The sequence below is a fragment of the Macrosteles quadrilineatus genome, unplaced genomic scaffold, assembly GCF_028750875.1.
Source record: "Macrosteles quadrilineatus isolate MER2022 unplaced genomic scaffold, UCM_ALF_1.0 Scaffold_9__3_contigs__length_116548681, whole genome shotgun sequence".
NCBI classification, from domain to species: domain Eukaryota; kingdom Metazoa; phylum Arthropoda; class Insecta; order Hemiptera; family Cicadellidae; genus Macrosteles; species Macrosteles quadrilineatus.
The window spans coordinates 50,836,792-50,852,453 of NW_026542602.1; the positions used below are offsets into that span (position 1 = coordinate 50,836,792).

The 15,662-nt window shown below is 36.0% G+C and overlaps 2 protein-coding genes across 4 annotated transcripts in view; one reads left to right on the plus strand and one right to left on the minus strand.

Annotated features, from left to right (window-relative positions):
- Positions 1-4,266, plus strand: part of LOC129002649 (protein cueball) — a 43,797-nt gene extending 39,531 nt beyond the window's left edge. Inside the window, exon 11 of the mRNA XM_054430621.1 lies at positions 1,800-4,266. Within this exon, the coding sequence (XP_054286596.1) occupies positions 1,800-1,922 (123 nt within the window). The 3' untranslated portion in view covers positions 1,923-4,266. The remainder of the gene's footprint in view (positions 1-1,799) is intronic.
- Positions 4,267-5,944: 1,678 nt separating this feature from the next.
- LOC129002896 (FAD-linked sulfhydryl oxidase ALR) lies at positions 5,945-15,359 on the minus strand. Of its 3 annotated transcripts, none has more exons than XM_054431008.1 (4): positions 14,952-15,359; positions 8,840-8,906; positions 7,133-7,280; positions 5,945-6,174 (listed from the first exon to the last, which is right to left on the minus strand). In XM_054431008.1, exons 1-4 carry the CDS (start codon positions 15,090-15,092, stop codon positions 6,012-6,014), a joined length of 519 nt encoding a protein of 172 aa, XP_054286983.1. In that variant the 5' UTR covers positions 15,093-15,359; the 3' UTR covers positions 5,945-6,011. The 3 variants fall into 3 exon arrangements, with proteins under 3 accessions (XP_054286983.1, XP_054286985.1, XP_054286984.1); XM_054431010.1 differs by lacking the exon at positions 14,952-15,359 and adding an exon at positions 10,268-10,482; XM_054431009.1 differs by lacking the exon at positions 14,952-15,359 and adding an exon at positions 9,755-9,845.
- Positions 15,360-15,662: the final 303 nt, after the last annotated feature.

Here is a 15,662-nt window from a genome sequence, read left to right on the forward strand (position 1 = left end):
CATTTACATTTGGCTTAGTTGATGCATTTTAATAATTGAAACTGAAATAAGTGTTTTACCTTTTACTACACATTACATTTTAAATGTAGGCACGTTACATTAGTAGTTTTAATCTCATTGTAAATGTTAAGCCAAATACATTTATTATATTGTTTTATAAAAGATTCTTACAATACTATCTTTGTTTTATTCTATTCCTTAACATTCCTATTATGATCATGTGGGTGGCCTCAAATTTTAAAATAAAGAATCAAGTGGTCTCCACCATTTTAGCATGTTTAAATTTGTTTTTGCATTTTGCTATTATGTAGAAAAATCTCATTTGTATGATGCTTTGCTGCATGATCTATAGTTGTAAAGAATGCATGTAGATTTTGTTGTAAATATTTAAGTCCAAGAAGAGTTTGAAAAATTACTAACTGGAGATATGTCATAAATGGCTATTATTTTCACAGGCAATAAGTTGTACAAAATGTACTCTTAACATATTTTAACTGTTTATTTAAACTAATAGGTGTGCCATACCACTTACAAAGACGCATTGAGAATTTGTTGAAATGAAGTAATTTTTCTCAAATCAACAAAACATTGTTTAACCTATTAGGTTAACGTTTTTAAAATGTTGACTTAGCTAATTTATGTAATTCAAAAACTAAATTGATTCTATATTGATTTAATTTGATTCAAGAAATCGTTATTCCACGAGGAATTTTTTTGAATTAATAGTTTTAACGAAGCTCATAGAGTGAGCTAGTTTACATTTACCAACTTACGGTGTATTTACTCACTGCCAATGCTCAGTCTAGTAGTAGCCGATAACAATGAAAGGGAAAACCAATGTTCCCAAAAAGTTTGAATTTAAATCCATTACAGGTTTTAGAATGCGTAAACTATGGGGAATAAGGTCAGCTGTCATTGTTGTTTTGGATGAGTCGGTAACAAATGTATCCGACGGGAGGGATTCTTCTATAAAAAGGAGTAGTTTGTATTTTTTTCCTTTTTTAAACTAATTGTCAATATAATACTGTGGTTAGAGGGACAGTACACCTTTAACTGTCCCCTAACTTTTAGCAGCTAACGTCCACAACGATTATGTCCAGGGTAAAATTTTGACAAATTTAAAGGAACCTTTATACAAATTATGTATTTCCAATAAATATATCAAGTGGAATCCCAACAAGATGTGGAGGTTAACCTTGTTCTTCTGGAACTTTGTATATTCATGGATATCTCAAAGATTTCAGAACTTCCTTCTTATCTCTGTAGATCCACAGTATCTCTATTTTCTTGTTCACAATCCTAATGGCAACTGGTATCTGTGAGAACATAAGTGACCCACCTAATAAGGCACACCTGGTGGTAATAAGCGGAGAATGGCGTAAGAGCAAAGTTTCCGTACAAGTGACCAGCTGATTGTCGCCGCACAATCCATGCCCAAACGAACAGTGATCAAAGCAATATTTTTCCTCCCTCTAAAAATAGCCCTTCATTTACTTCACACATTGGGAGAAAAGTATCAACAATGAAAAACGGAATCTCGCCTTTTATGCCACACTTTTTCCAAGCATCCTGAAAGAAGCGACTCAAAAATAAAATTAAAAGGGGGTGATTAATTTAGCACATATGGGATTTCCTCAATAAAAGGGCTCTGTAGAGCTATATACTAAAACATAAAATCATATGATATAGGTAACCGTGCAGCACAAATATGAATTGATACTTACTGACCAGCACAGAGGTGGAATTGTCATGTTTTTCTTTACAATGTTCAGATTAATGCACGTTTGTTGTGTTGACAGCCCTGTTTCGAGCCAGACTTCCGACAGCCGGAAGCGTCGCTGAGTCGGTCACGAAAGGAAGGAAAAGAAGAGAAAAGAGGACTGCTAGGACACATGGAGCTTCCACCCGACGACCTCTACTGACCTTGAGACTCCTTCCAAGGTCATTTCCAGGATGGATCCAGTGTTGTTGTTGGACTTGTTAAAATACGTTGTTACGCGTTGTAAATTATTTAGTGGAATGTCGCTATTGCATGGGCTTCGCTTTTTCGTTTTATGACGTGACCGATATTACTTCGGGTTGTAGGAAATTATTGGTGTGATATTTTAATTCGGGTATGTTTGAGAATGTATGAAAACCGCCGTTGCCTTATAGGAGAAAGGTTATTTTATGAACACTTATAGTAGTGAAATATCAAGTTTCATTCGCCTTAAACTTAACCGTATGGCTCGTCACTCTTGAGTTATGTGAAAAACTTGTTCATGAGTTATATTGTGAACTTGTTGAAGAGTAAATGTGCGATTTTCTCTTCATTTAGTGTGACTGACTTCACAAATCAAATTAAACGTGGAAATGTGCTTTTGAAAAAAGAGTATGGACCCGAACCCTTGTAAAACCAAAAAGCGAAACCTGTGTGCACGAGAGCAGTTCCTATGGATCTTTAGAAAGGCTGTGGAGTTTTAGTGAGCTAAGACTGTATTTTTATAGTATTAAGTCGGGCCTGGATTAATTCCAATCGAGCGTTGCTAAATGTGTTCATTTTATCTCTATATTGCCAAATCTTTTTATACTCCTACTTTGTGTATTTGTTTTAAATATCAGACGAATATGTAATAAAAGTACTTAAAAATCTGTTACGTTACAAAAGTGTATTTTAGGCCTATACAATTTCAAATCGAATTATTTAACTTTTTATTGTTTATGAGTCTGTAATAGTAAATATGATTATGTAAATATGATTAAAACTACGATTTAAGAAAATCTTCTACAAAAGGAGTATTTTTTGTACTGCCAAGTTTTAATGATGGAACTTTATATCGCTCCTTTATATTTCAAACTGAAATATATGTTCACCGTAAATCTCTTTTCATTTTCTTTATCAAGAAAATAAACATCTACTTAAGTTATAGAAACCTTAAGATTAAGTTAGAGCACAATATGCTTTTAAGTGATAAACTTTATCACCAGTAAATAATGCTATTGAAACCAATACTTCTTTCTGGTGCTTTGTAATTTGTTCATTTAAGTTAATTAAAGACAATAGTGTAGTGATTTTAATTTTAAATGTACATTAGTCTTCTGAAACCTTAAATTAGCTAAGTGTTAAATATTTCAAAGACCAAAGACCTGACTTGGCCTACTTTTGCTTCTTTTAACGGAATACTCCGGTATTTATTGTTTCGCCCAATCAACAGCATAGAGAAGTTGTTTGCAGAGGATAATTTCAATCAGGAACTTTGTATAATTGATTACAGAGCAACTACAAGCCAAAATCATAAAACCTACGCAAACCGCTTTAAGAGAGCTTTCTAAAAGCTCTTTCTCTGTGTAAATAGTAAATAGCTACAAACTTTCAGATTTAGACTTTCAAACAACATGACTCTAGAGTAAATAGATTGTAAGACTGAAAATTACTAACCAATTAACATGAATAGTAGTTCCATTTCCAAAAGATATCTTCCAATGGGGAACTGTTTGCTTATTTTTGTTAAAGTTTATTTTTGCTACGTTCTAACTAAGATTATCAACCCTGAGTTGAAACATTCAAGCAATCATTTAAATGCCTGGATCAAACATTGGTTTATGCAGACAAGAATGATAAAGCTCTATATTTTTAATGATTCTTTTTTAACACCATGAACCATACTTTCACAATTGAAATATCCTGGTACAAACAAACCATTAATGGTATGAACTAAAATTTTGTTTGTGAGTAAGTTATTACCTTAAGTTTTGTTGGGTTTTTTACAAAATGGAATGGTTTTTAACAAACATGTAAACTCCTTAATTTTGTATTGTCAATAAAACAGTTATTTAAAATTGTTTTAAATCAATTATTTTTAGTTCAAGTGTTGTTTAATTATAAGTGTATAACAGAATAAACTGTTACAAATTAGCCTATTTTCCACAGATATTTTGTACTAGGACTATGTCAAAATATAAATTGTGCTGCTTTCTAAATGAACCAGTCTGCAAATATTGAAGTCTAAATGATGACTTAATTCGTGTACTGTACTTAATTAATTCATTATACTTAATTTAGTGAACTTAATGATAAAATTACAGAAAAGTAACTTATCAAATTTTCCAAGTACTGTAGGTATATTTTGGTCTTTTGCTAAAGCCTTGTAAAAATGAGTACTTTAATTATTTTGGCAGCTACTTTAAATTTTGTATTATTTTAGTTACCAAAATGAGAAATCATTTTAAAATATTTTTATTGTTAGTGAAACGTTTTTGAATAAACAATTTGTAGTAACTTTTCAATATTGTGTTATTTTTTAACTCCTAAGAACTGTAGTTTTATAGATGGTTTTATTTTATATTGCATGTCTATCTATTCTGAAGGCTAGAGCTCCAACGTCATATGTATCAGACGCAAAGCAACATATCCTAAACTTCTACTTATATGTCCTGTCCATAAACACTACTATAACTCAAGTAATTTTGGTTTGATTTCGATGAAATTTGGCATGAATGGGAACTGAGTGTTATGGGGTTTGAAATGTCCAATAGTTTTTTTTTTCATATTTTTACCTTTTCTTAAATTTCTAACCAATAATTTGAAAAAATTTAAAACATAAAAATATACAATATCCATTAAGCTTACAGCTATTGTGTAGAGCAAAAATAACAAATAATGTTCTTGATTGAAGCATTATTGTATGATTGTAGGTTATGGAGTAAATTAAAAAAAAAAACTATGTTTCAGATAGCTATGTTATTCTTATGGAGAAAAAGAAAACTGTTAGTCTGCTTGTTTATGGATATTTATTTGATCAATAGTTATTTGTGCAACTAGTGAGAAAAGTGAGCAATTGACTCACTCGAGAGAAATCCTTACTCACGAGCCGTAGGCGAGTGAGGAATGGTTACTCGAGTGAGGCAATTGTACTTTGAACTCGAGTTGCACATTATACTTTTCCTACAGTTACCATAAAACAAAAACATTTGTGAAGAAACATGAACAAACATAACCTATTTTTACACAGAAGTGAACTTTTAATATAACATTTAATGTGAAGTGACAAATACAACAGTACAACAGCTGACCAGCTGATTTACAGCCAGTGCTGCCAACGTATTTCGCGCGCATACGCCGTTGCCTGCATGTTACGCGCTCACTATTTCGTGCATTCACGTTGCAAATCTGGAGTGAGACAAAGTAATTAGAGTGAGACAATGTTAACATTGTCTCACTGGTGAGCGAATTGGCCACTTTGCTTTCTCAAATCAGTGAGAGAACATGTACATTGTTAGGTAACTGTAGGAAAAACAACTTTTTCCTTTACCCACAGCAGGGTACCTATAAAATCTAATGCAATTTAAATAGGGAATAAATCTAAACTTAATTAGGCAAGATTAACACACAGAATAATTCATGGAGTTCAAAGTACGTTTTGGAACTCCAGTCATTCATTGAGCTGACTTGTGACGAACTCATATACTGGAGTTATAATTTGTAATTAGTCTTCCCAGACATCCGGGATCCTTCCAGAGTCCAGGTAAATGTCTGTGACTAAGTTAGAATACGAAAAGACGGGTGAATCAAGTTTAAACCTAAGGATGTTTTGTGCTGAGTTGTTGTGGTGGTTTTGCCATAAAGCAGTCAACAAACCTTAATCGGCTTTAACACAATTGTAGATTGCTACAGGGAGTTTTTTGTTTGGTATTGTACTATTGTATAATATTCCCAGTCAAGAATCAAACAGTGGCAAATGTTATAGAATCATTTCGGTTTTCATTGGACTGTTAGAATTATGTACCGTACAGAGAAAAATGTACTGATTACTCATCTAAGTGAGGGAAGAACATCTTTTAAAATAACTGTAATCAAGTCTAAACTATCATCAATAAACCTTTTACTTATTTTAAATATTTATGTGATTTTGTCAAGAGTACGTATGGTATATGGTTTTGCCAAGGAGAAAAAAAAACTAGTGGCCAATGCTAGTAAATTTTATATCACAAATTAACGCTACATAAAGCTTAAGATTACGTTATCTGGTGAGCTAATCGCAAGACCCGTCCTTCCATCCGTCCCTCCATCTCTCGTTGACTCTGCTGCAGTCAAATATTGGTTTGCCTGTCCGTTGGTTGACAAGATTGTGCATGTCACACAGCCACCGCGACAGAGTCTGCTGGTTCGATACCTTCGGTGGGTATGTAGTTATCCTGAAAAAAGTTCAAGGAAAATCAGCTTCTCTTTCTACAATTGCAACGCTTTGTTAGAAGTAAATTAGATTGTAGCCTATTTAAGTGGCAAACAATCGTGAATTTTACTTGAACGAAAGATCACCGACATTACTGGACTCACTTTAGTCTTACTCGTATGCTCATCTACAATGACCCTGTGTCCTAGCCCAGTCTGATAGTGTCAAAGTCACCAAACCCACCCTGCCGGCATTCGTTACCATGACAACGGAATATCCGCCGACACGTCTCCCAAAAATTTGACAATCATGTTTCCGTTCGGTTATGTTTTCATTTTCAACTTAATTAAAATTGTTCCACAATGCAAATATTCTTTAATTTAGTACTAATGGTAGGATTAAATATTCCTGAGCGAGACCAAATTTATCGAACATCTACCTGGACTATGTCATAATTGTTTAGAATTTCCAGACTTTTTGTGGTTGCTAGACACCCTGAATGAGAAAAGCCAAAACTAAACAATACAACATAACATATTCTCACTATTGATGCAACAACATAACAGTATCAAACAAACAGCAAAGTTTTTGGATCAAAGGAAAATTATACCCTTAAAACATAGTGGCTTTGTTACTTAGATTGTTGACCTCTAAAGATGCCACAACTTACAATAAGTAGGCTAGTCTTATCAGTTTGACTTGATTAAAAAGTGAATATTTTACCAAAATCAGTCATCTACATCAGCACAATCTGTTGTTGGCTCACTTCAACTATGTCCATTTTGACTTGAAAACTGGCGACAACTTGAACATGGTGATGGAATGTCTAGTTGTACCAATAGTCAAAGGTAAACACTACAAAGATACAATAAAATGCTACATGTTTTGCACTGTTTCTACACTAATGTAATACAGTTTATCCAGTGTTAAACAATTCTAGGCTATTTTTATCACATACACCTCAGTAGTGTCCTACTTACTGTTCACGGAAATGGTCAGCACACGATTTACACGGATACAATTTGGAAAACTTCTCAAAGAATATTCTGGCATCATCTCTTGTTTCCTGGGATGGATTTTCAGGGTAGTAAGCTGCTATCGTGTGTAGTAGACCCCAGGTTGCTCGGCCTGATACAACAGGAATGCAAATTTAAGTGACTATTGAAATGGGGTTATAGCGTAAAAATTGGCGTTTTCCATTTTTGACCCTCAAAATATAAAACTGTGCAGTTTTCCCAAGCTATTTTGTAGAGCTTGATGAAAGAAATAGTTAAGTATACTGAAGCGTCATTGTACGTTTAATAGTCACGGAGAAAATTCCAAAAAACTCAAAATATAAAATTTGTATGTTAATCTGACGAAGACTAAGTAAACTGTTGTGGCTTACGTTTATTGATAAATTTTCAGCAAATTTGTTTATTGTGTACCAATCTACAGTACAAATTAACATTCAAATCAATAACCCACTTTACAACTTCTAGTGGTAGCGAACTGAAGTATTCACTAAACCTAATGTTATTTAAAAGAAGGATAAATCAAACATGTTTAAGAGAATATTAAAGTGGAAATCCAATCAGTCAAAATGGGAATTACCTTAGGGTAAAAACACAGTGGAGCAGGACAGGTAGCTGGTAGCCTGGCTGGTCGCTTACTCGCTTACTGCGATGTAGAATTAAAGCACGCGTTGTTATGGGTACGCATACAGTCGCGCCTAGCAGGTAGCCGACATGGTAGCAGTAAGCTAGGCGGCAAGCTAGAAGAATTGCCAAGTCGATTGTTTGGGAGCTGCAAGCGGGGAAGGCTCGACTGGGGCATGCGCAAATAGCAGAACTAGACAGCCACGTGTTCTCGAGTTCGCAAGTTCCACGCGGGATCTTTCACTGTGCATTCTCTTAGTATACGGAGTGTTGTTTGTTTTAGTTGATTTATTTGGTTGTTGTTTTGTTTACATGAAATACAATAATGGTCATAGACAAATTAATATCAGAGGTTTTTATCCGTGTGCCATTGTGGAACCAAGCCCATCCGGACCACCACAACCGTCACTCAACGATCTGTAGAATGAAATAGCGAATGAACTAGGATTCAAACATAGGTTTATCCTATCTTACTAATATTATAAGTGATAATATTAGTATCAGCGGCTGACAAGCGACTGTACTGAGCGCCACTGTGTGTATGTCCCAGCTACCCTCCAGGTAACCAGCCGTAATGCGGGGACCAGCGTATATGCGAGTATACGACCTGCCCGGCTCCACTGTGTTTTTACCCTTAGTCAGCTGACACACCAGATTTCAAGAGGCGGGGTATTTTTACTGTTATATAGCTATTGTGATTGTAAAATAAAATAGATAAGTTTTATAAATTAGCTAAAACTTGCTATTGTTTTTCATGTTTTTGATTACCAGTACCGTTTATCCATATCCACTAACAGTGCACTGCTGTAGGTTACTATTTGGCAAATACCTGCAGCTAAAGCAAAATGTACAGTTGCCAATAAATAATGGACAATGGTAATAATATGAATACCGTACTAGAAGTGAGACGCTAATTAATTTCCCTTATTATCGGTGAACACTTAAAGATCATTCCTAACTGCATCATATGAACAGTAAAAGCTGCTAAAACAGTTAAATTTTATTGATAAGTGTTAAAAACTTTCATTACCACTCTACTCTTACACTTACCGAGCTCATCTTTATCAAGAGGGCAGTTACGATGTTCACTGGACGTGGTACTAACTACATCTGAAACCTGAAAATCCCAATAAGTTAAGTATGGGCATAATTTGGTAATTTATAAACATATATAGTAGGCCTAAATTTAAAAATCCCATTATATTCTTCTGAAGGAATAAGTTAACTGTTGTAGTTTGCTTGTTTATGAATATATTTTTGATCACTTGGACAATTTATTTATTTTACACTAAGCTATACAAAATGTTATTGAGAACCACACTCTATTACCTTCCCTGTGGCAGCAAACTAAGTACTTGTTAAACCTAGTGTTATAGGGAATAAATCTGGCACATTAAGGAAATATTTAAGTGAAAATCCAATTGGGATGGAAATTTGCTTAGTCTGCAGGTTTGCTGTGGCGGGGGTATTTCATGACCTTGTTGGTCTTTTCCACAACCTACCTAACAATGCTCGCAATATTTAAATGAATTATTATATATATTTTTTGGTATGTGGTTCCTGTTATACAATATCCTAAAGAACAGTTTAGGCCAACAGAAAAACATAACAATATAGTCCCCGGGTATTTTTGTGCATTTAAGAAGACAAGGCTGAAAATCTGTTTGTCATTCTTAGGATTAGAAGAAGATATTTTTAACTTGTTTTCCAATCCATACCTATCTCATTTCAGCTTTGGATTAAATCATGTCCTTGGCTTAAAGTATGCGACAGACAAGTTATTTATTGCAAATTGAAGATTAATTCCAAATTTATAACAACTATTTATAAAAGAAAAAACTAAAATCAGAAATTGAAAACACCACTATTTGGTCATGTTATAGTTTCTAGCTAATAAATAGATAATTACAAAATATTATTCATTAACAAGTAGGCCTAACTGTCAAACCAAAATGATTAGATCACCTCTTCTGCTTCATCTAGCTCTTGGTACGGATTTTTAACTTTCGAAGGCATGATGTATTTAAATCACTACCGGAACACAAGATTATGACTGGTTCAACTAACAACTAAGCAAAATAGAACTTTATCATTGTTAATCACCATTATGTTGTAACTGATAACCTCTTAAAATACATAAATAAATGTGGGACTGATTGTTTACTATTTTACATTTATTTAGAGACAAATGTTCAACATTCAAAATCTGTCTCTAGTTAAGGAGAGCAAATATAAAAACCCCATTATTAGGAAAATCCTACAGCAAAGAATTTGTAAAAATATAAAGAAGCTAAGAATTATATTTTGGGAAAGACTTTTTTGACAGTATTTTTATGTAATGTTTAGGAGGAAGCAGATTTTTACAGTAAATTATTTTACCAAATAGCCAAAGTAATAAAATAAAACTAGGGTGCATCGGTACCTCTAAAGTCCATAGTAAAAAAAGCTATGGAAAAATAAAATAAAAACAAAACTCACAGCAGAATACCTATGCTCATCATAACTGGAACTTCTTCTTCTCCTCATTGTATCGAAAGTAACCGGATTCCACCACAATACCACTCAAGTTATTGTTCATATATAAAGATTTAGAAGAAAAACTTTGAATTTTGAGCTCAGTTGTATAGTTTTTAAACACAAATAAAGTCATGAAATCTTGTAAATAAATACTTGAATTTTCATGGATATTGATATTGAACACATATGGCAATCCAAATAAACAGATTACATTCTCTAAAACACATGATTTTGGACATAGTCCTTCAGGGTAATTTATAGTAGGGTATTTAGTTTTTTGTTTGAGTTTTAGGATACTTAACTAATAGCACTTTGGGAATTAAAGATACTTCAAGCTGAATTGAAAAGCATAAAGCATTAGTCTAAATTGGGGTACCTCTTACTGTTTGCAAAAAGTTAAGCGATTTAACAGAACCATTATATAAGAAAAGAACTATTTTACAATTTAAATGTTAACAAAGTCTGGATTTACTATTTAGTTATTATCAGCTGAATTATAATGAAATGCCCCAATATTGGTAATGTGCGGTGTCCATGTAAAGCGGTGAATTTAATTTAAAAAAAAAGAGTACCGATACACAAATATAGGCCTAAACATGTAAAGAATGAAAAGATGTAAAATCAATTAATTGTTAGTAATTAAATTAGTTAGCTCTCATTGAAATTGTGATACTACTTTAATACAAATTGAATACAATAGTTGTAGTCATCTATTCATTCTTTTAACAATCGGTCCAAAATCCAATTGTCATCATTTTTTTCAAACAAAAACCCCCATATGGTTTCCTAGGTTAGAATAATACCACAGCCTTCCACGGCTTATCAGAGGGGACAAACAGGGGTTGGGAGATCCTTCTCTTCATCTTCCAAACTTTCTCCGAAGCCAAGCTTTCTTCATATCTTTGGCTTGGTTCTCAAAATCTGTTGTCATCGTTTCATTCTTTCGCCTTTGACTCCATTTCGAACCTCGATTTCGTGCTTCTTTTTGACTGGTGCACACTAGGTTGCCTTGGGTGTCTTTCCTGTGCAGAGGGGCTGAGGTGTATCTAGCACGGATGCCTTGGTGCATCGTCAGCCCCTTTGGGGTCTACTGTAGTCAAAGAGTGGGTACCGTGGGTGCATAGACAGGGGCTCTGCACTGCCTCAGGTGACTCTTGGTATGTAAAGATTTCCAGTATTCGGAAAACGGAAGCCGAACCCTGAGGAACTGGGATAGGAGAGTCCCAAGGGTATGCCAATTTCTAGTTATTCCACGCTGCACAAAGTCCTGGCTTAAATCTTATGGAATCGTCAATGGCAGGAAGCACAGAGGGCTTGCTAGACAAGTCGAAGTGGCGGCGTTTCAGAGGGAAGCTTTTCTTTTTTAGTTTACACCTGATGATGAAGCCAAAAATACTAATGGTGCCTTCATTGAGGATGACAGTCTCTCCACACTGGCGCCATCCTTAAAGTCTGATCAGGAATGAGTGAGGAACCCTTTATATGTACGTTGAAGTCGAAGAGCTGGGGGATGGTGCTCCGCCTGCTTCAGCAATATCTTTTTCCAGAGAGTAGCATAGAACATTGGCTGCGAAACATGGATGAGACCATCAAGGCAATGCTGGACACCTTCCTTCAACGTCAGAAAGTCCTCCAAAAAGGGAAGACATCATCTAGCTGAAAAGTTTAGACCAAGGCTCAAAGTAAAGCAAAGGCTACCCAGACAATTCTTTGACGTACCAAGGCCCTTTTTAGTCATAGTTCCTGCTTCCGTAAAACCACGATAGCCACAGCCATTCGCGAACCCCCTTAGAGGGAGTTTCTGTTGTTAAGCAATTCAGTGGTAGGCCTATTTAACGGATTTTCTGTTGTTAAGCATTTCAGTGGTAGGCCTATTTAACAATCAGCCAAATCGCTTAATATAACATAACTGTAGCGGTGTTACCGATTGCAGGCTGCCAACAATTTACTTTACTTTACTGTATAGCCCTACCCTGTTTGCTCAGGCAGTGCAGCTGGCCGAAGGGTCGGCCCTACTGACTCAATGCAGGCCTTGCACATACACTGACGCAAGGGATTAGGACAGATATTGAGATTGTTCCAGACAGATAAGTGAGACGGGTAGGGCTGAGCACCCTTAGCAAAGAGGTCTAGGTAATTTAAACAGATGAAAAACTAATAATGTATAGGCCTATACGGACATTGAATAAAATAACACATTTAAGTTAGAGCCTACTCTGGCATAGTTTGACAAGTTTTAGTCTGGTCGGTAGATTGTCCCATAGTAACCAGACTTGCCTGTAAGTACTTAACTTACAACTCAATCTGACAAGCCAGCTCTCAAGTTTTTGTAGGTATGAATAAAGCTTTTAGAGAGACAAAGAAGGCAAGGAATGTAGAGAGAATAAAAAACTCACCAAATACATGCAAGGCAGCATGGGAGATAATAAATGAGCACAGGAAGTCCAGACCTAGTCCCGTGGTTCATAGAACACCAGATGACTTCAATACCTTTTTTGTCCAGGTTGCTGAAAACATTGTTTCAGGCTTGCTAGCTGTGCAAACAAACACACCACATATCCGGATGGATAGAGATCCAACCTTAGAACTTTCAAGCTGGTCGGAGGTGAGTACTCAGGAAATTTTAAGTATTGTGCATAATTTCAAAAATTCCAGAAGCCAAGATGTTCATGGCATGTCCTGTGATATCCTAAAAGCTGTTGTGGATATACTAGTTGATCCAATCACTAAGCTAGTTAACGCTTGCCTCGCTAATGGAGTTTTTCCCGATTGCCTTAAAACAGCTAGAACAGTTCCTATCTTTAAGAAGGGTGACCCTACAAATTTGGCAAACTATCGGCCTATATCAATCCTCCCTACCTTCTCTAAGATATTTGAAACTGTTATGAAAAGGCAACTTGTAGAATGGCTGGAGGCAAACACCCTTTTGAGCAACGCACAACATGGCTTCAGAAGAGGGCGCTCCACGACTTCGGCTCTAATCGACCTAGCGAACATAATCACAGACGCTTTTGAAAACAATGAGTCTGTTCACCTGAATCTGTGTGACCTCAGCAAAGCGATGCTGTTGTGTTACATAGCATACTTTTGGACAAACTGAGACTCTACGGTATTGGAGGGAGTGTTCTTGATACACTATCGAGCTATCTGCAGGGGAGAGCACAGATCGTCTCATTGTATGGCGCATCTTCTAGTATGAGGAGTGTTAACCATGGTGTCCCCCAAGGGTCTATTTTAGGCCCACTTCTCTTCACCATCATGATAAATGATCTGGGGTTAAATGGTCAAACACTTTTGTTTGCGGACGACACAACCCTTATATCCACAGGTCGAGACATAACTCAGCTTAAACTGGAGGCCGAACACCTGCTATCCCAGGCTAAGGACTGGTTTAATGCTAACCAGCTTAAAATCAACGAGGAGAAAACTCAATCTCTGATATGTAGCCTAAAAACTGTGGAGGAGGAAGAACCAGTAAAACTGCTCGGCTTTTGGATAGATTCCAAATGTAGCTGGAATTCCCACATTGAAAAGGTGTGTGTGAAGCTTTCCCGTGTGGTTTATCTTCTGAGAAAACTGAGATCAGAAATCACTCTACCTTATCTGATGACTGTTTACCATGCCCTCTTTCACAGTCATATTACATATGGCTTGGTCCTGTGGGGACACTGTTCAGCTGCGCAACAGGTCCTACTACTGCAAAAGATGGCACTTCGGGTGATCACATTTGCGGGCTATTACGACCACTGTCGCCCGATTTTTGAAGAACGGCAGTTGTACTAACTGTGTTCAGCCAGTATGTGTATAACATCCTTGGTCTCCTGAAGGAAAAGGAAACTGACTTCGACAGAAGGAGTGACCAGCATACTTATGGGACACGGAATGCAGTAGACCTTGATATGCCCCGATGTCGTCTTAGCAGAACTCTAAAATGCTACCCACGATACGCTATCTCAGGATTTTTAACACGCTTCCCAAAACTGTTAGAGACTTGAAGATTAAGCCCTTCAAAAAGACCCTCCTCAAAGTACTGGTGAAAAGGCCGTTGTACTCGTTGGCCGAGCTTGAAGAGCCACTCTTTCCATCCTGATTTTGACATACAGTAACTGGACCTAATTAATCAAAACCGCCATGCCACAATTTTTTCTGTAGTAGGCCTATAGTGTTTGTACTTAAATATTAGTTTTTGTATAAATTGTATATATAAATAAATTGACGCAATCTATCCGATAATGTCGGTCAAAGATGAAGACATCAAGTATCAACATTTTTAATATCTTGACTAACTTAGTCGTACCTCAATAGGTTGGATAATGAAAACAACCCTTTTAACAGTCTTAACCTTCCAAACACCAAAAGCAAATAGTGCCTTACCTACGAATTAAATAGACATGAGTTTTTACTCATTGTTTTCAAAATTATTACGTCCTTTTTCACCTTTTACCTAAAATAGGGATGGATTGTGTTATAACGAGGAAACAATAGGTACTTTCACACACTAAGTTAAAGCCTAAACTTCCACTGGGCCCTATCATGTTACTTTGAGTCGTGAACATTTGGGTTCTGGGTTCAGTAAAAACTAAAAAGTGGGTAGGACTAGGAATAATTAAACCATTGGCATACGCTAATACTTAACTGGGCTTACTTCAACTTTTTTAGGTGATGTATCATCTTGACCGGAATCTTGCGTCTGACCCTTATTCAACTTGGCCCAGGTTTTAAAATCATCACAGGCTCTACAAAAAACGGACTTGTTCGACCTAGTCCCATATTCTGTACCAACCATGGTCGGCCCTAGTCCTAGTTAATAAACTAATTTGTTTACTAGGCTAGAAAAGTTAACCTAAATTTGAACTGTCCTAAACTAGGCCTAAAATTAGACAATAATATCGAAACTTAAGGTTTGCCTGAACTATAGACCAGAACAATAATGTTACTCAGTGAGAAATTAGGGTATTCTCTGTCAAAATTTCACGCTGAAACAAAACTGTACTGCAAAGTGAAATTAATCGGTTCTTCGTGTCACATCACAAACAAAGTTCAAGAAGTGTTATTATGAATATGATGAAAATGATGATTATGATTGCACAGCAGCGTAGACGACGTGCGGTGCAACTGCAACTTTTTCCGTGTTCACCAATTGGCAGGCTCTGCTTTACTATGCAGTAATGTAGTCCAGTGTTCAATATTTAGGTTGCTGATCATCAGATGGGACTTCAGGTGCGCTTTCAGGTTTGGTTTATGTGCGTATACGTACGCGCTAGTGCAGTATACTTGTGACAAGCAAGGAAGAGTAGGCAGTAGGCTATAAGCAGCGAGCACTGTGCAAAAGTTCTTATCGCACAGAACAGAGGGT

Excerpts from the sequence above, each read along its gene's own strand:
- LOC129002896 (XM_054431008.1), bottom strand. The coding sequence starts at position 15,092 with ATGGTTGGTACAGAATATGGGACTAGGTCGAACAAGTCCGTTTTTTGT. Across the intron at positions 8,907-14,951 it reads CATCACCTAAAAAAGTTGAA|GTTTCAGATGTAGTTAGTAC; the intron begins GTAAGCCCAGTT and ends TGGGATTTTCAG. Across the intron at positions 6,175-7,132 it reads GCTGACCATTTCCGTGAACA|GATAACTACATACCCACCGA; the intron begins GTAAGTAGGACA and ends AACTTTTTTCAG.